At 43.0% G+C, this 19,091-nt stretch overlaps 1 protein-coding gene and 1 long non-coding RNA gene across 2 annotated transcripts in view; both read left to right on the top strand.

Moving 5' to 3' along the window:
* Nucleotides 1-2,268, top strand: part of LOC128411643 (uncharacterized) — a 6,088-nt gene extending 3,820 nt beyond the window's left edge. Inside the window, exon 3 of the long non-coding RNA XR_008329862.1 lies at nt 2,210-2,268. This is a non-coding gene — a long non-coding RNA (uncharacterized LOC128411643). The remainder of the gene's footprint in view (nt 1-2,209) is intronic.
* A 948-nt stretch (nt 2,269-3,216) lies between these two features.
* The window catches only part of PLB1 (phospholipase B1), a 101,244-nt gene continuing 85,369 nt past the window's right edge, over nt 3,217-19,091 (top strand). The window contains exons 1-12 of the mRNA XM_053382969.1: nt 3,217-3,267; nt 4,171-4,229; nt 7,565-7,602; nt 8,431-8,474; nt 8,721-8,802; nt 9,505-9,556; nt 10,616-10,690; nt 11,844-11,906; nt 13,112-13,194; nt 14,610-14,688; nt 15,828-15,932; nt 17,687-17,773. Of these exons, the coding sequence (XP_053238944.1) occupies nt 3,234-3,267; nt 4,171-4,229; nt 7,565-7,602; nt 8,431-8,474; nt 8,721-8,802; nt 9,505-9,556; nt 10,616-10,690; nt 11,844-11,906; nt 13,112-13,194; nt 14,610-14,688; nt 15,828-15,932; nt 17,687-17,773 (801 nt within the window). The 5' untranslated portion in view covers nt 3,217-3,233. The remainder of the gene's footprint in view (nt 3,268-4,170; nt 4,230-7,564; nt 7,603-8,430; nt 8,475-8,720; nt 8,803-9,504; nt 9,557-10,615; nt 10,691-11,843; nt 11,907-13,111; nt 13,195-14,609; nt 14,689-15,827; nt 15,933-17,686; nt 17,774-19,091) is intronic.

Here is a 19,091-nt window from a genome sequence, read left to right on the forward strand (position 1 = left end):
CTCTCTCTCTCTCTCTCTCTCTCTCTCTCTCTCTCTCTCTCTCTTGGCAATCACTTGGGCTGGGTAAGATTGTTTTCCATGAACACAGTCTTAGTGGTGTGTCTGTAAATGACTGTGGAGGCCAATTCTGGATCCACACATCCTTCTACAGTGGGAACAAAGGTTTCTGAGCAGGAGTTGATCACAAAGAGGATTTGATGTGATAATAGTGCATCAGCAGTGAATTGATACTAGACTGACCACTCATCATTTTGCTTTGTTCACGCAACACATCTCTTTACCCTGAATTTGACACTTGATATGCATATTTTTAGGACCCAGCTTATTTCTGTGATTGCAAATTGTTTTAAACCATTTTTAACACGGTGGCTTAATTGTTGCAATGCACACTGGGACCTTGGATGAAGGGTGCATAAGTACTACGGCTACACTAATTCTGCAATGCTTCTTCAGTGTTACGCATTTCTGCTGTCTGGAAGGACATTGTGGTGCTATAGTGCAACAAAGGCGGAACAAAAAAAGCAAACAAAATTTGGAATGTTTGCGGTGTGAAAAGTTACAGGATTTCAGCAGGGAGTTAAGAGACATGCATTGATTGGAAATGAAGCTGTATGTCTGCTCTGAAACTTTTGCAGGTTCAGACAATACTGAAAGTAGGACTGAGTGTCACCTCCCCATACCATCATGAGCACAAATCATCATGCACAGTAAAAATGATGTCTGGGGCGAGGGGCTATGTTTGTGCAAATAAGGTAGATGACAGTGCTCTGGTAGAACACAATTGTTTTTAAATTTTGGTGGGTTTGCAGTTAGGAAAGTGGTGGGGAAATATCTGCACAACAAGGTGTAGAACAGTGACTGATTGACAGGGAGACATATAACCTCCGTGTAAACAAATCAGGATGAATGCTCAATAAGCAGGTTGTGAGCCAGTGTGGTGTAGTGGTTAAGAGCGGTAGTCACGTAATCTGGGTAACCGGGTTCGCGTCTCCGCTCCTCCACATGCAGCTGCTGGGTGACCTTGGGCCAGTCATACTTCTTTGAAGTCTCTCAGCCCCACTCACCTCACAGAGTGTTTGTTGTGGGGGAGGAAGGGAAAGGAGAATGTTAGCCGCTTTGAGACTCCTTAAAGGGAGTGAAAGGCGGGATATCAAATCCAAACTCTTCTTCTTCTTCTTCTGGAGGAACCACTTGTATTGGGACCTCCAATAATCAACTGGAAAAGACAAAACAAAAAGCAAAGCCTCTGGAACTAAGAAGATGAAGGGCAATTTAGGATCTGTGGACAAGGGCCATATCAGACATTGGAGGTACAGGGAAAGAGATCTATGATTAGGATCTCCCACTTCCCTTCTTTTTTGGAACTAATTTGATGTATGCTGTAGCTACTTTGAAGCCTGAGGAAGTGATGCTTTTTGTCATTCCTCAACCTAAATCCTACCACCCCCCCCAAAAAAATTCTCTATATCCAAGATGGATGTCTGTGTGTTATAAGGGGGAAGAGCAGGGACATGTTGCCTGTGACCATGGGGGGCAGATTGCTGATAGCTGCTTTCCCCATCAGGAGTTTGAATTACCACTGGATTTGAAGTGTGGATATACTCAAATAAATAGCACCATGTAGACCAAATCATCTAAGCAATTTTGCTATTAAAAGTTCAAAATCAGAGTTACCTGACAGAATTATAACGTTTTTCTTTAGACTAGGAATGAGGAACTTATGGTTCTGCAGATTTTGCTGGACTCCACCAGTTCCCATCAGTCCAAGCCAAGGATGATGACTGGGCAGCTGGTTCCCTATCTCTGGGTTAGACAAATTATTCTCTCTAGGTCCATTTTTTACAGCACAACTGTCCTTTTTCCTTCTTCAGATAATAGTTTGCAGTGGAATCCTATGCATGTCCAGTCATACGTTAGCCTCATTAAGTTCAATGGAGTTTACTCCAAGGAAAAGATTGAAATCTTAGGGTTGTAATCATCTCTACTTGAAATACAGTGAAAAATATGCAGGCTGTTATTTAGCTATATGCACATGTTTACCCTCTCTGTTTGCCTCCTGTGATTTACTAGTGTTAAAAATGCCTCTGACATTAGCAAATGAATGCATAAATTCACAAAAATAAAGCAGCCATATGCATCAACAGCCATAGATTGCAAGGGGGGGGGGAGCAAGGAAATAAAACAAAACCCATATTTCTTCGTCTTCTAGGGACTGCAGCTCATGTTCTGACACCCAAGAATGATACGAAGGAAGAAATGGAAACTGAGGCAAGTGCCTGTTTCTGCATGATGGCAGGAAGAAAGGAGTAATTGATGTTTCTCAGACTTTACGAACTTAGGCTTTCTTAAAACTTAGTTTTCTACTTGAGGCCCAAACCCAGCAATAACTACAGATGAATGCATGGAGGCTCTTGCCTGCAATTCTGTGCCTGCAGTCTTAGGTTTGCATGCATAGATGATAGCCCCTCTGTCAAGACCTCTTCAGAGCTACAATACCAAGCCTCAGCTGCTAAAAGGGAATGAGGAAATGTTACAGGATCATCTCCTATCATAGAACTTTATGTTCTAAGAACGTGAAGTTCTACAACATGTTCTACGAGACCCACCCACACCAGGGTCTTATGGTTGTGTGCTATCTCATCTTTTCATTGGATGCAGATATAGCTATAGTGCAAGGCCTTGACTGGAGGGAGAAGGAGCCATCTTGACTCAGAGAAAGATTTTCCAGGGAAGGAGAGGGTCCTCAAAACAGCTGAGGATCCCATTCCACCACGAGACATCATTCCTTGACTCTACTTTGTCCCAACAACCAGGAAGGTCCACCCCACAGCCTGGGAAACTAGTGGCTGAAGAGTTTTCAAGGCTTCTTATTTTCTTTCATCACCACTGAATGAAACCTCAGAGAGACCACACAGCTTTCCTAAAGGATAGCTGGAATAGACATGGGTATTATGGGAGACAGAACTTCCAAATTCAGACTGGAAAGAGAGAGCACCTTTTTAAAATGTGTGTGGAAAGTAACAGCAAATATCTGACTTACAGAGCGTGGGCGGCCATATTGCTGCCTCTTACTTTCCAAAAATGATATTGTTGTCTTCTTTTTTTATTTCGGGGAAAGAGAGCTCTCAGAAAGCTCATCTATAACCATGCCTCGGTTCCTTTTAGTGCCTTAACCTAAATTTTGTTTTTAAAATGCTTGTTTCTTCTTTCAGCCTTTGCATTTCTCCTGCAAGATGCTAAGTTCCCCTCACTCATCTTCATCTTCAGGTATCTGTTTTTGAAATACATATTTAGAGCAGAAGAAGACATTCACTGAGTTGAATACAAAATTTGGGAGTTATGCTTACTTTCCTCTCCCAAGTCTTAGACTGTATACACAGCATGCATTTAACCCCCCCCCATTATAAAATCCTAGGAACTGTGGTTTGCTAAGGATGCTGGGGAGGTCTCTTGGGAATACAGTTCCTAGGGTGTGTTTTTTTTTTTTGGGGGGGGTGCTTTAAACGTATGGTGTGTATGGAAGCTTAGACAAACTTTTTAAACTGTTATGCTACAGTCCTTCACACACGTACCTGAGAATATGTTCCATTTAACTTAATAGGGCTTATTTCTGAGTAGACATGTGCAGGACTGCACTGTATATAATGTACAACAGTCAGACCACATGAAAATAAGACATAAAGGTACCTTATTTCTCAACAATTTGGGGTGGGGGGAGAATTTGGTAATATATTTCAGAGTTCTTGGTTCACTTTTCTGGATGTCAAAGAAATGGATACTTTGAGTGTGGGATTAATATATGTGTGTACTTGTGCATTAATTAATTGATTTATGGATAACCTTTTACATGATGTGTCTCAAGGCAAATTACAAACATAGCATAACAGCAGCTAAAAATAGTTACCACTTCATTCATTTAAATAGTCTTCTGTGCTAGTCATAAGGTAAGCAAGCAAGCATGTGCACACACACTTGGACTTAAAGGATAAGTGCAATGCTAAAGATCTACAGAGCTCTTAAAGTTTTGTGAAAAACCTTTCTGAAAACCCTGATACAAATGCTAAATATTAATTGCAGCTTCTTACACATTACTTCCAATTTGATCAATGCAAATAGACATTTGGAAAACTGCTATTTATCTAAACTGCAGCCCACATCTTACCTCTACAGTTCATACTTTGAGTCCATCGGACCTTAAAGCAGTTGCTGCTATTGGAGGTTTTGGAAATGTGAGTATAACGATGAGCGCTATTGGAAAAGGGATCAAAGGTAACATGCTCTTCAGCAAAACTGTATTTAATATGAATGATGTTGACTGTAGTGTGAGGTTATTGTTTAGTATAGAAAATAAAATTAAAAGCCCCCCCCCCATGTTCCATGGGTGGTTTGTTCCACCTCCTGTCCCCGGCACTAGGGTTGCCAACATCTGAGCTGGCTCCTGTAGTTGTGCCTTCAATAGCTGCTTGATCTGCAGCAAGCATTTCTGTATCTCCAATTGCCTATCTTTTCTATCAGCATCTCAAACCAAATACATCTGAACGCCCTGACTTTCTTCCCAAGCCCTTCTAATACAGTGGTACCTCAGATTACACACACTTCAGGTTACATACGCTTCAGGTTACAGACTCTGCTAACCCAGAAATAGTACCTCAGGTTAAGAACTTTGCTTCAGGATGAGAACAGAAATCGCGCAGCGGCAGCAGAAGGCCCCATTAGCGGTACCTCAGGTTAAGAACAGTTTCAGGTTAAGAATAGACCTCCAGCACAAATTAAGTTCTTAACCCGAGGTACCACTGTATGCTCACTTTTTCCATTGCTCACACCTGTGCAAAAAAAGTTGAGCGGCACATTCATGTGTCATATTCAACAAGTACACAGTCCGTGTGCCTCTTCACACAGCGATTGAGTATACAAATCAATGGGCGTACATTCTTTTCCCACAAAGACTTGTACATGTGTAGAGAAGCAGGCTGCACATGTTTTCCGTGCAATGTGTGAACAGGTCAAATATGGCGATGGAACCTGTTGAATGGCCATGAAGCCTTGTATTTATTGTCTCCTTCGTTCCATAGTCAGTCTGTCACTAAGTTGCGCAGCATCTCCCTTTACCACTGATCATTTGGCTGTACTCAGATGGGCCACCCAGCTGATCTGCACCAACCAGTTGGTCATAAGTGGATTGGCTGGTTGGACTAAGACGTGGCAGTGGGCAGAAGTAATAATAATAATAATAATAATAATAATAATAATAATAATAATAATAATTTATTTATACCCCGCCCATCTGGCTGGGCTTCCCCAGCCACTCTGGGAGGCTTCCATCAAAAGAATGCTAAAAGCCATGAAGCTCCAAGCCCCCTGGCTCCTTCCTCTCAAACTGTGCAAAGACAAAGAGGGTGAGGGGGCAGAGTGGCCTTAAATCCTAGACAGCCTACCCTACCCCTAACTGGGCACCCCAGTCCTGGTGCCAGCTACCCCTTTCCTGGGAGACACCAACTTGCATGGGTGGGGGGAACTTGTCCCAGTCGAAAACAGGAATACCATCACCAAGTTTGTAGCAGCCTCCCGCTTTACATTGCAAATATATATATATATGGTTCTTTCCCTCTGTCCCTCATTCTGGCTGCTGCTGTGTTCTCCTTTCTGATGGTTTCACTTCAGCCTCCTTGCCTCTGTCCAGAACACTGTGGCAAAAATCTGAGTCATCTTCTAGCCCAGAGGCCACCTTAATCCCGAATCCTCTTTTCACTGTGGCAAAAGCAGATTCCTCTGGGAAGCCGCAAAGCAGGACATGAACGCAAGAGTCATCTCTCCAATGATGTTTCCCTGCAGCTGGTTTTGAGAGGCATATTCTGCTTCTGACAGTAGGCTTTGCATGCACATCGCATGTTCTGCCACTGAGCTATGGCCCTTCCGCTCAGTATTTGATGACCTGTTACAGAACCAGGAAAACTGGCAGAGCAAAACACAAAATCCACATGTAAACCCCAAAACAGTTATTCTCAGGACTTCATAGAATCGTAGAGTGGAAGGGACCACAAGGGTCATTGAGTCCAAACCCCTTCAATGCAGGAATCTTTTGACCCTGAGATTAAGAGTCTTATGCTGAGTTACAATCTCCTGTAACATTCAGCTTCAGTAAATAGTTCAGGGTTGGATTAGCAGGGGGACCAGTTGTCCCTGCCTGCTAGTCAGCTAAATTGTCTCAGGAAGGCTCCCTGCATATTCTCTGGTTTGTTTTTTGAGATCGATGGCTATAGTAGACTTATTCCACTTGCCATCTGTCACTGATTCTTAAAAGGGCACAATAATTCATGTTGACACTTGATAGCAAAGATCATCCAAGCGTCACCTACTTAATTAAGGAGAGATATCAGCCAGTTAATCAATAGTGGTTGGCAGGGTGGCATGGGCAGCAGGGTGGCATCACTCACCTGGCTTCCTAATGCCAGGGTTGCTAAGGAGAGTGGTGAGGCAGTAGGAAAGTCAGGCGCAGGTGATGTAATTCCACACACTGGATTTGGCATTGAATGTCTAAGTGCATATCAACATATTGTATGAACATGCCAACTTTCAAAGAAGGTTAGACAAATTGAACCTAAGCACTGTTGAGTTTTTACAGAATCCCTTTCCTGCATCAATGCTGTTTTCCCCACCCTCATTTTCCTCAGTCTGCTTCTCCACCTTCCTAAGATTCCTCTTACAGTGGTACCTTGGGTTACAAACGCTTCAGGTTACAAATGCTTCAGGTTACAGACTCCGCTAACCCGGAAGTAGTACTTTGGGTTAAGAACTTTACCTCAGGATGAGAACAGAAATCGCACGGTGGCAGCGGGAGGCCCCATTAGCTAAAGTGGTACCTCAGGTTAAGAACGGCTTCAGGCTAAGAACAGACCTCCGGAACGAATTAAGTTCTTAACCAGAGGTTCCACTGTATTCAATTGCCTACTCTCCACCATTCATTTGATCTCTTGCCCCTGAACACCCAATCCCTTCGATTCACTAAACTCTGGGACCTTTGCCCATTTGTTAGCTTCCCAGTGTCTTCCCTCGCAGAAGGTAGCCTGCAAACATCTTGGTTCAATTAACACGCCAAGCCACTGCACCGACTTAGCCAAACAATGCCCAAAGCTCCATTTGTTGGAGCCCAATCCAAAATAGAGGACTGAATTATACACATGCTCACATTTGTGTGTTTTGTAATACTGAAGCTTCACCCTCACACACGCATACTGAACAATAGGCCATAGCAAAACTTCACAGAACTACAGACAGGGCAGGCAGCCTTATTAAAATCACATTTGACTTATTCCTGTGCTAGATCTTAAAATTACTCAGCTTGGCAATGCTCTCTTTCCTTTTTTTAAAAAAAGGCTTTTAGTTTTACAGGCAATCTCACAGGTCCACCCCCCCTTCCCACCACTATAGACAAAGTAAGAAAGGTTTACAGGAAAAGATGCAAAGTTCTGTTTTGGTCATTCACAGTGTATCCTTCAGACACTGACTAGACAAGGTGTGTTTGTTTTTAGTCCTGATGCATTTATCATTGTATATTTATTTACAGGTGGGGGACACCAAGCTGGAGCAGCCAGACCTCCAAAGGTACAACTTTTCATCATGTCCATAAAACATGTTTATTACTAACTACAGATGTGTTTCACAGTTGCCATGTGTGCCAGTTACTTTAGGTAAAGGTAAAGGGACCCCTACCATTAGGTCCAGTCATGACCAACTCTGGGGTTGCGGCGCTCATCTCGCTTTATTGGCCGAGGGAGCCGGCGTACAGCTTCCAGGTCATGTGGCCAGTATAACTAAGCTGCTTCTGGCGAAACCAGAGCAGCACGCAGAAACACTGTTTACCTTCCCGCCAGATCAGTACCTATTTATCTACTTGCACTTTGACGTGCTTTCGAACTGCTAGGTTGGCAGGAGCTGGGACTGAGCAACTGGAGCTCACCCCGTCACGGGGATTTGAACCACCGACTTTCTGATTGGCAAGTCCTAGGCTCTGTGGTTTAACCCATAGCGCCACCCGCGTCCCATCAGTTACTTTACCAGCTGTGAAGAAAGCCTGACGGTGACAGGCTGGAGTCAGTGCAGAGGGAAACCCTAAAGATGTGGTTTTAGTAGCCAAGAGAAAAGTGTCTTGCCATTAGACCAAAGAGGAATTCCTCCTACTTTACAATGAAGTCATGATCCAGAGACACTGGTGGGTCAGATCCCAGAGTTAAAACAACAACAACAACAACAACAACAACAACAACAACAACAACAACTAGCGAGTCACCTTTAAAGTCCAGAAGGCATGCCACACAAGGCAAAAGGGATGGGGGGAGAGAAGAGGGGGAAAAGCAAATTCAAATGAAAACACCTTGTGTTTCATGCCATGACTATTTCAGATACGAAAACATGAATTGTTTTTGTTTATAGCACAGAGAGGGATCTTATCACGGCAAGCATGAAAACGCTAACAGGTATGACTTATAGTTTAAACTTTCCCTGTTCTATTGACTGTTTAACTTTACAGATGAGATCTCTCTTTAATTTAATCTATTGCCCAACAGTTTATCAATAAAAATATGTATTATTTCTTGGCAACCAAAGGCCCCTATTCCCTGCTTTCTACCAACCCAAACAAATAAACAGGTTGATGGTTGCCCATGTTCCTACAAGCAAATCCAAAGCCCACAAATTTACTGAACTGGGTGTATGTCTTGCAGCTCTTATTAGCAGGTTTAATCCGTCTGTGCAGTATTACTCTTCCCTTCGAAACAGCAGCTCAGTGCCAAGAAGTGGGACCCTGTAAGTTCTATTTTTATTTGCTACTTCATATTGAACTGGAAGGCTTATTTGGGTGATAAAAGACACAGCAAATGAAAACTTTCTAGTTTCACACAGCCAAGGAATGTATAAAAAAACACTCCACCTTTACTAGATCATTCCAGTGACCTAATGGTTTTATAGACCAAATACCTGGTCTGTTGCCTTCTGCTCAGTACATGCCAGGACCATATTCTGCATAGGAACTACATACAAAACAGTCCTCTAGCTTTCTGCACTAAACAAACTTCTGCCATAGGTACCCACATTCTACCTGAAGAAAAGCAGAACTGCATTCCGTTCAAATTTAAAATGTATGATGGAGACATTGGCTTTCCTCGTAGCCTCTCAGGTGGGGAGGTGGGGCAGATTGTCATCCCAGTCACAGATGGGGAGGTTTTACTGTGCTGTGTCCCAATAAAATAAGATAAAAAACCCTCTCCTGATGCCTATAATTAACAAATGCTACTGTACACTTTGGCTGAAGTGTAACATTCAGTTTGGCCTGAGATGTTACTTTTAAAAGCATTACTGCCCCTAAGTACTTGCAGGATCAAGCCACATGACCTCATCAAAAATGATTAGGAAGGCGTTATAGATTTTTTATGCTGTTAGCATTTCATCTTTGTGCCTATAAAGAATAAAGGCTTGTTTGACGATTTCCCCTTTCCATTTGCGGTGCAGAGATCTCTTAGACCAAGCTAAAAGAATTGTGAAGAACATGAAAGGGAGCCAGGTATGTATACCAATGCCAGGGCCGTCTTACCCATAGGCGCTAGGGGTGCAGGGCACCTGGGCGCCGGGCTCTCAGGGGCACCAGGCTGAGAGTCCGGGGCTGAGAGTTGAGTCCCAGGAAGAGCCACCTGTTGGTCGGAGCAGAGGGGCGGGCTCTTCTGCTGCGGGCAGCTCTGCGCCGTGAGTTCAGGGGCAACAGAGCCAGCGACTGGGCAACCGGGGGAGGGGGTGCCGGGTGGATCTTTGCACTCTGGCGCCACATATGCTTAAGATAGCCCTAACCAACGCTATAGACCAGTGAGCAGTTGTGGCCCACAAAGGTTTATTTATGTTTGCGATTGCCTCTCGAATTGGTTTCGCTGTTGCTGATGCAGGGTTGTTGTTTTTTTGTAGCAAAGTCCAAATGGTGCTGCTCCCCCACAAGGGCTAATACTTTATAAAAGCCTCCCCGAAGCATTCAGACACCAGTAATTTATCACATCTACCTCCCCACCTCCAAAATGAAAATGATACCACCTGAAGAAAGGTGGTTTGCAGGGCAGATATCGCTGGGTGTTCTTAGTTGGAAAAACAGCACACACCAAATCTGGGAAACAGGGGTGGGCAGGTTTCATACCTGCGGGGTCTACTTTGGGGTTTTTTTTAACTAGAAACCTGAGATCCAGTAAGTGGCATTAAATGCAAAACAGTGGCTAGCGGGGGTCAAGCTAGATGCAAAATGGTGGCTCAGTGGGCAGAGTCTATTGCCAGCTGCATTTGGACTTCCATAATATATGTTCAAATCTATTAGTAGTAGTAGTACTAGCATTTACCTGTCCTTCACCCTACGTTAAAACCCAATATTAAAAATAGTTTAAAACAACTTAGAATAAAAAGAATAAGGTGAGTCATAAAAAGAGACATGGCTGCCACATTATTTGTGTCAGAGCCAAAGTGAATAAGCTTCATATTGTACTAGTCCTAGTTTTGCTGGAATCTTCCACTCATACACACCTTGATTCCTATTCCCTTATTAATCTGCAGTGTGACCGTTGTTTTTCCTTGTGCTCTTACCCTGCAGCAGACAGATTACCAACATGACTGGAAGCTCATCACAATTTTCTATCCATGTCCTTCCCAAGCGTCCATCTCTCAGGTAAGAGTCCCACGTCTTGACTTGCCAAATGGACCAAGGAATTAGGTTCAATAATATGGTTTAAAACGTTGATGTTATCATGGATAACAGCTCCACAGCAGATCATATCATAAAAAATGTGAGTCTTTAAGGTGCTACAATATATGTATTTTTCTTCCAGCTTTGCCTAGATTGTACAAGACTCTTTCTTTTTAAATCTAGTCCTCTTTCCCTATTTCTTACCTTGTTTCTGATACCTCTGTATTCTCTCCTTTGCCTGCCCCACTGACCCATTCAAGCATTCAGGGGGATTTATTTATTTTTTGCTCTGCTCTTAATATTTGAACATTTCTGCTTTTCTGCATACTGTTAATCAACTTCACGAATACCCCCATTTGGACGTTGTTCAAATCAATTGAAGGTGTGTGTTATTTTAATTTCTGGTTTGCTTTTTCCTCCCTGACAATGCTGCACATTTATCCTTGGTCCATACAACTCGTTCCAAAGAACAAAGTACAATTTTCATTTTGGGTCTTTTACCTTTGTGTGCATATTGCACCAAACAGCCTGTGTTATACGGCAGGCTCTGCAACATTCCCTCCTCAGGGCTTTAATCAACTCTCTGCAAATTACTTTGTTTGAAGTCTGCAGAGGTGATAACTGTATATGAATATTTGAAAGGCAATAGTTGCTCCCCGCTCCCCTCTCTCATTCTCTAAAATTCATAAGAATGCAATCCTCAAACTATTAGCTAAGGGCTACTCATCCAGTGATTAATCAGTCTTGGGAAAAGCCTAGTTCAAATTGGATTGTCTGCTCACCTCTTGATTGCTTCCTCTCAAAGTGCTGGAAGAATATAGATCAATATATTGCCCCTGGGTCCTTCCATTTGGTGTCATTCTAGGGACCTCTTTATGATACGTAAAAACATTAGATTCTCATTGCAGAGTTGATGGGCATATTTCAGCTCTATGTAAGGTCAGAGGCCTTTCATTTTTGAAAGTTGTGATTCTACCTCTTGCACTAATTGTTTAGTCTGTAGTTCCCAACCTTGATTCATTCACATGTTGGTGAATGCTGGGGGACAGCTATTTTGTCAATCTTTTGTCTGGCATAAAAATGAATCATCACCTCCTCATCTGCTCTCTAACATAAATCCTTTCACTTCCAACAGACAACTTCCCACCTTGACAGCATAAAACAACTTGAAGAAGTCTTGGATTTTTTATATGAAGAAGTAAGAGCTATTTCGTAGATTTCAACACCTTTACTCTCCCCCTCTGGTTTTTTTTTTTTTTTTTTTTGGTAGAGATTTTATTTCATTTTATAATGTCTATAAAACGGAGAAAACCATTATAACAGATGAAATTTAAAAGAGGAAAACAAACTACAAAATAGGCATGTAGAATGAGTGAGTGTGGCTGCACATGGTTTAAAATAACAAGGACCACATAAAACCCCTTCCAATACCTGATTTAGATAATAGATTCATGGAATGGCAGAGTTGGACTAGATGACCCATCTAGTCTAACTCCCTAAACTGCAGAAATCTCATCTCAATGTATTAGTTTGTTTATGTAAGGCATTTATATAGTGCTCTTTATAATATCCATCTTCTATTTTAGTTTGCATTGCAGTACAAAACAACTCCCATAATACACACACACACACAGTGGTACCTCAGTTTTTGAACGTCTCCGTTGACGAACATTTCGGTTTATGAATGCCGTAAACCTGGAAGTAAATGCTTCGGTTTTCAAACACGCCTTGGAAGTTAAACATGCCATGCGGCTTCTGCTTGAGTGCAAGATCCTGAGGCCTAGCTGTTGGCTGTTGAGTTTTTGAACGTTTCAGAACTCGAACAGTTTTCCAGAACAGATTATGTTCAAAAACCGAGGTACCACTGTGTGTATGTGTGTGTGTCCAAATCAAATTCAAATCAATAAGCAAATAAAACAGCAGACTGGTGATGTTGGAGAATACCAGTGGAAATGGGAGCAGAAACTGCCAGTGTTCATTTATTTGTCCCTTGTCCAAGAGAGAAATCAATTGAGGGCCCATCCATATCTTGGCTTTATGTGGACTGTGAACCCTTTGTGTGTCATGCAATCCCCCCTCAGCCATGATGCATTCTCCTCCCTCCAGCTACTGCCGTCCTGTACTTTCGGCTCTCCAAATCCAGAGATTTCCATTTGCATTTCCAAAGCATAGGGAGTCTCCAGATTTAGAGGGGAGAAAGTGTGGGGCAGCAGTAGTTGAGGGAGAACACTGCATGGAGAAAGGGGAATTAAGAGAGGCACAAGGGAGTCACAATCTACACTGAGATATGGATGGACCCTGATGAACACAAGTGGTGCAGCCATTTAAGAGAAAATATTCTGGTGAAAGTGAACAGCCCACAACTGCTAGCTTTTTCTAATCATTCTTTTTAAATCACTATAGATGCCCAAAGTTTTTGTAAACCTGGTGGATTCTCCTCTGCTCACAGTCTCACCTCTTCCACACAATGATCAGAATTATGTCAGGTAAATCCCATTTTATTGCAGCTGTTGATGAGCCAAGAGCTCTCATTGTGTTCCTTGGTGAGGAGTGTTCATTTTCCTCCAGAGGCGTTTTGTGACAGGGATATAAAAAGATTGCTGCACCGCATACCAAATCAATAGTCATTCTGATTGCGCTTCTGAAAGGGTTCACCTTGGTGTGCCAAATATCCGTCACCTCAATTAATCACAACTTCCAAAGCAGGCTGCTTTCTCTACGTTGGAAATTAGGACCAACTGTGGGAAACCTTCCTCTTTGACCCTACTCAGGCCATTTTGCCAAACTTTAAAGTCATTTGGTGAATCAGCTTTCTTCCACTACCCACATTTTACGTCATCATCAAATAACAGATTCTAGTTATTTATTTGGATATACCTGTGATGGTCTGTCTTCCTTTTGGAGTGCTGGAAGTTATTTCTGCAGACCTCTGAGAACTTTTCACCTTAGTTAGGGGAAAACATGCCACATTATGTCTGATTTGGAAATGTTTTGGTATGGGTGACTGAAAATTGTTTTTTGTATGTCGAATTCTAAGCTAGAGAAGGAGGGAGTGAGACTCCATGGAATTGCAATGAGGGCTTATAGGTCATGTAGTCTGTCCTCCTGCTCAATCAATACAAGAACCACAGAGCTAGAGGCATTCCCAAGAGAATTTCTGAGAGGACCTCAGCAGCTATGACAGAGCTGCAGTTAAGGAGATGCTGGTCATGTTCTTTCCAGCACAATGCAATAGCTTCTTTATCTTTTAGAAGTGTGGTACTGTCTGTTGAGCGTATGGGGCATATGCCATGATTTATTGTGCTCAGGATGCTAGCAAGGAAGTTATACCCAGTTCCACATTCAATAGAGTTTGTGCCTGCAAAAGTTTTGAGGGCATTTTTCATTTCCAATCAATGTGTATAATTGCTGATATCGTGTAACTTTTTATACCATAAATGCTTCGATTTGATTTTGTCCTATATTCACTCTGATCTTATATTCTTCTTATTTTAATTCAAACAGCAGAAAGGCCTTTTCTGCTGTGCAATAAAAAGTAAATAGCGTTATGGTTTATCCCCCTTCTCCCCATTTTTGTTGCCCTATGGCCCCTCTGGACATTAATCATGTGATAGCATTGAGGAAGCATCACACAGCAAATTCTAGCAGCATAAATACTAGCAGCATAAACCCACCACACATGCACTGTTATTGTGTCAACAACATGTTGCTGAACACCCTCACAGTAAGACACCAGTCTGGAGAAGCCCTACGAAACATATACGTTTCTAAAATGCATATGAATCACAGCACAAATCTCTCCTCTTTATGTTTCAAAAGACTGCATGTTTATGAAAAGCTACAGCAATTTTTATTTCATTTATTTATCTTTTGGCTTGGCTTGGCTTTTGCCAACTTCCAGGGATATTCTCCTCAAGCCATGCCTTTGTCCCAACGATTGTTCCAGTCTGGAGGTGGCTGTGTGGAGATGGTCCTATCAGGTGAGCACTGTGCAAGGGAGAACTCGCATTTATCTGTGTATATCTGTCCAAAAATTAATTTGACATGACATCTAAATAGTTTTAGAGTCTCGGATCCCTTTAACGTTAATCTTTTTAGGATCACGTATGTATGCCTTTCATGTTTGTATTGCATTCTTCCTCCAAGGAAGTTATGGTGGCAGGGAATTGATGAATAAATTTGGTTTCCCCTCTTCAAGCAACAAAGCTGGCCCAGGATCAACTCTGTCCAGCTCAGGAATCTCAGTGCAGATGCCAGTGTGCCTACAGCTCTTGCGTATTATGGACCTCCAAACACAAATAATATACAACCCTTCCTCTTTGTTTTCAACATAAATCTATCAGTTATGCAAACTGAGTAAAGCTGTCTAGTTTGCATAATGCATTTGCATAAGGTATGCTGCCTTCATTATTTCATAAGAATTTTGTGTTAGCAACCGAGGGGGGGGGGATATATTTAGGAGGCTGCCTTATACAGAGTGTAACTGTTCGTCCGTCTAGTTCAACATTGCCTACGCTAACCGGCAGAAAAGGTTCTTTCCCAGCACTGGAGGTGCCAGTGATGGAGCAAGCTTTCAAAAATGCCCTGCATATCCTAGTGAAACATGACAGCTGAAATCCCAAATTTTTCAAATGGTGTTACAACAACTGCAGAGCGGAGAATTGAGGACCTGTGCTATCCCAGCTGTAGCTAATGAAAGCTCTGTTTGCCAAGCTGGTTAATTATGTTGTCTCTACTGCAAATGCATGTCAGAATATTTAGCAGGTGGCAAAAGCTGCCCATATCCTGTACTGTTAGCTAGCTGGGATGTTCCTGTTTCTGAGCTTTATGCAGGGCCAACCACGTGATCTAATTACTAGGTTTCTGCTCTTTCTAAGAAAACGGCCTTATGCAATTCACCTCGCAGCCACTGAGTCGTTTTCTAATGGTTGCATAAGATGCTTTTTCATGGAATTACTTTTGTGTTTTGACTGTATAATTTGATTATTCTGGCTTATTAGCAGTAGAGATAGCTCTGAAACTCATTTAAGCCATGGGCAAATCTGTGCATTGTGCTATGTTCTCTGTGGTTTGGGGACAGAGTTCATCCTGTTAACTGTTTGTTTATCCTTATATGCAGAATTCTTTGGAAAATCTGCTGGCATCAAGGAAGTATGGCCAGAAGGGTGATTTTGCCGTGGTTCTCCAGACTTCTCTGCAAGAAGCAAATATGCCTCTTGCAAAAGTGAGTGTGAGCTATGGTTGAGGTGTTCCTTCTGGGTAATACCTGGTGGTCCTAGAAAAATCACTGTACCTTGAAGAGAATAATCAGATGATATGGTTTTTGGCCTGCAAGGGAAATCAGTTTTCCATGTGTCAGGGAAGACAATCCATGCAATCTAGATGATTTTTATTTTCTTCATATGAAAAAGGGAACATGAAAAACAGCAAACTATTTCCCCCTTTTGAAATATATATTTTAAAAAATTAAAAATTGTCCAGTAGCGCCTTAGAGACCAACTAAGTTTGTTCTTGGTATGAGTTTTCGTGCGTATACACACTTCTTCAGATACCTGAAGAAGTGTGCATGCATGGTATCTGAAGAAGTGTTCATGCACACAAAAGCTTATACCAAGGACAAACTTAGTTGGTCTCTAAGGTGCTAATGGACAATTTTTATTTATATTTCTACTGTGTCAGACCAACACGGCTACCTACCTGAATCTATTTCCCCCTTTTGTTACCTTGACATTCTTTGAACACAAGAAGTTATTTTGTATTGTATCAGATAATTGGTCCGTCTAGCTCGCTATCATCCACATTGACTGTCAGTGGCTGGCTAGGATTTCAGCCAGGGGTCTTTCCCTATCTAGAGATGCCAGGGATTAAACTTGGGACTTTCTGCATGCAAAACACACCTTCTACTATTAAACTACAGCCCTTCTTTTTGTGAGAGCTTATAAAGTATTGAAAACAAGACTGCTAACTCCCAGGTGCCATGTTGTCAAATATTTGCTGGGTCGCGAGTGAATGATCATGACACGTGACTATTGGCCATGATGACAAAGGCTGATGGGAGATGGAGTCCAACAACATAGACCAGTTGCCATTCTCGGTGGCATTTGCAGATCAGCACAGGTCCGGGAAGGCCAGGGTGGGTAGGCAAAACCCTCCTGTGCGAACAGCTGACCGCTTCATCAGCTTCAGCTGGTCATGATGGGGTTGGGATGGGGCAGGAAATTTGAAATTCATTTGTGACCAACCTAAAAGGTAAAGGTGGTGATTGGACCTGGGCACACCTGGCTTCAGTCAGATCTGTGGCCAATCCCTTTAAATCAACTACACTCAGAGGCAGCAGGGCAGTCAGTCTTCAGACATCCCACCCACCCTTCCCGTACATTTGGCTCTGCCTGATGGCAAGTGGGCAGCACATGCGCTATGGAATTAATTGGTTGCTGTATTTGGGACCAGGGAGGAATTTGCCTGCAGACCAGTTGGGCCAATCTGAGGTTTTTGCCCACCTCATAGCAACTGCCACAACTTGCCGGTGAAAGAAGGCATTGGGGGTGGGGTGGGAATGAGCCCTACCCCCCTTTTAGGATCAAGTATCAGGGTACCCCGGTAAAGGGGTCCAGGGGGAAAGATTCTGTCTGAATGCCCTGATGGGGGCTAACAGCCTATAAAACTTCCCAAATGGCGTCCTGGAGGGATCGCTCCATTTGTTGTGTGTCATGGTGGGATCCTTAACCCAGGATTGACTAGCAGTTGGGTTGGTTGATTCAGGATACGTACCCAATGCATAAGCCAAAACCTACTTACATCTGTAATCAATAAAGTTATGGCCCCAATTTGATCCCAAGATCCGTCATGTCATTTTTGTCTGCTTCCCGACCCCAGTAACCCCAGGTTCACTGCATATGGGCCCACAGCTAGAGGGAAGGAGCAATGAATTCAAAACTGTTCTGTAATATTCTCACCAGAATTTTTTTTCTCTTCCAGGGTAGGCGAGATAATGACTATTCCACAAAAAAGACTTTTATGAAAAACAAATTTGCTGTTCTCGGAGTTGGACTCTGGAACAATATGGTAAGAGGTACTAGAGACATTGGGATTGCTCAATAGGTTGCAGAGCATGGCTGCATGACTACACTGGCCCATGGGGGGGTCTACCATTGGAGAGGGTATTATCGCTTTAACAGTACCGTGAAGGAATCAGGGCAACAATGAGAGGATGAAATTAGCTGGCAACTGCTTCTTTCACTGAGAAGAGCAAAGCTGAAATATCCAATGCCAAATAACGCTTTCCTTTCCACTTGCAAGTTTTGAGTTTAGCACCCTCCTTTTCCAGGATATTCCATTCCTCTACATCCCCACCAACACACACACTAATTTCCCATCTCAGCCGACAGTTAGCATTCTGTGGACACTGAATAGGCTCAGTCTTTACTGGGCTGCTTTTGGCCCTTCTCTTCTTAAGGTATTTTGTGCTGTTTTGCTTATCCTCCCCCGCCCCCAGTACTCCTGTAAAACTCTAGGTCAAGCATGCTATCCAAGACATGGACTCCTCAGAAGGCTGTAAAGAACTCTGTCTGCTCTGTGATCAGATTGACTATTTGTCTTTCTCTCATGGCTGCATCTTGCTTTTCCTGAGAAGAGGCACAAGGTAGATCAAATGGGTGTGTATCCCATTTCTTATCTTCATGGTGATGATCCTCTGAGATAGCGATTAGGCAAAGGTAACTCAGAGAGATTCATGACAAAGCAGGAATTTGAACCCAGGTTCTCCCAGCCCTAAGTCTGATGTTCAATCTGCAACAACACCATTAACAGCCATTCATTTATTTCTGCCCATTTCTGATGTTCAGGGAAGGGTGCCATAGCTTATGCTCTTTCTCCATGGTTGGGGGGCATCAAAGCTTCTGAATACCAGTTGCTGGAGACTGCAGGAGAGGAGAGTGCTCTCGCATTCAGGTCCTGCACAGGTCACCAAAGGAGAGGATACCCTATCCCCCCCAAAAAAAGCCCGATGAAAAATGAGTATGCTCAATGGCAATAAGATACTGACTGACTGTTGGGGGAGGGGGCGGTATGGAAAACTGGTTGGGAGGGAAGAATGGAATAGAGCAAGGTTTCCCAGACTTGGATCTCCAACTGTTTTTGGACTACAACTCCAATCATCCCAGACCACTGGTCCTGCTAGCTATGGAGTGTCCTGGAGGATAGCAGAAGCACTCTGCACCGGTCCTAAAGGATCTTCATTGGCTCCCAGTACGTTTCTGAGCACAGTTCAAAGTGTTGGTGCTGACCTTTAAAGCCCCAAACGGCCTCGGCCCAGTGTACCTGAAGAAGCATCTCCACCCCCATTGTTCAGCCCGGACACTGAGATCCGGCACTGAGGGCATTC

The sequence above is a fragment of the Podarcis raffonei genome, chromosome 3, assembly GCF_027172205.1.
Source record: "Podarcis raffonei isolate rPodRaf1 chromosome 3, rPodRaf1.pri, whole genome shotgun sequence".
NCBI lineage: Eukaryota > Metazoa > Chordata > Lepidosauria > Squamata > Lacertidae > Podarcis > Podarcis raffonei.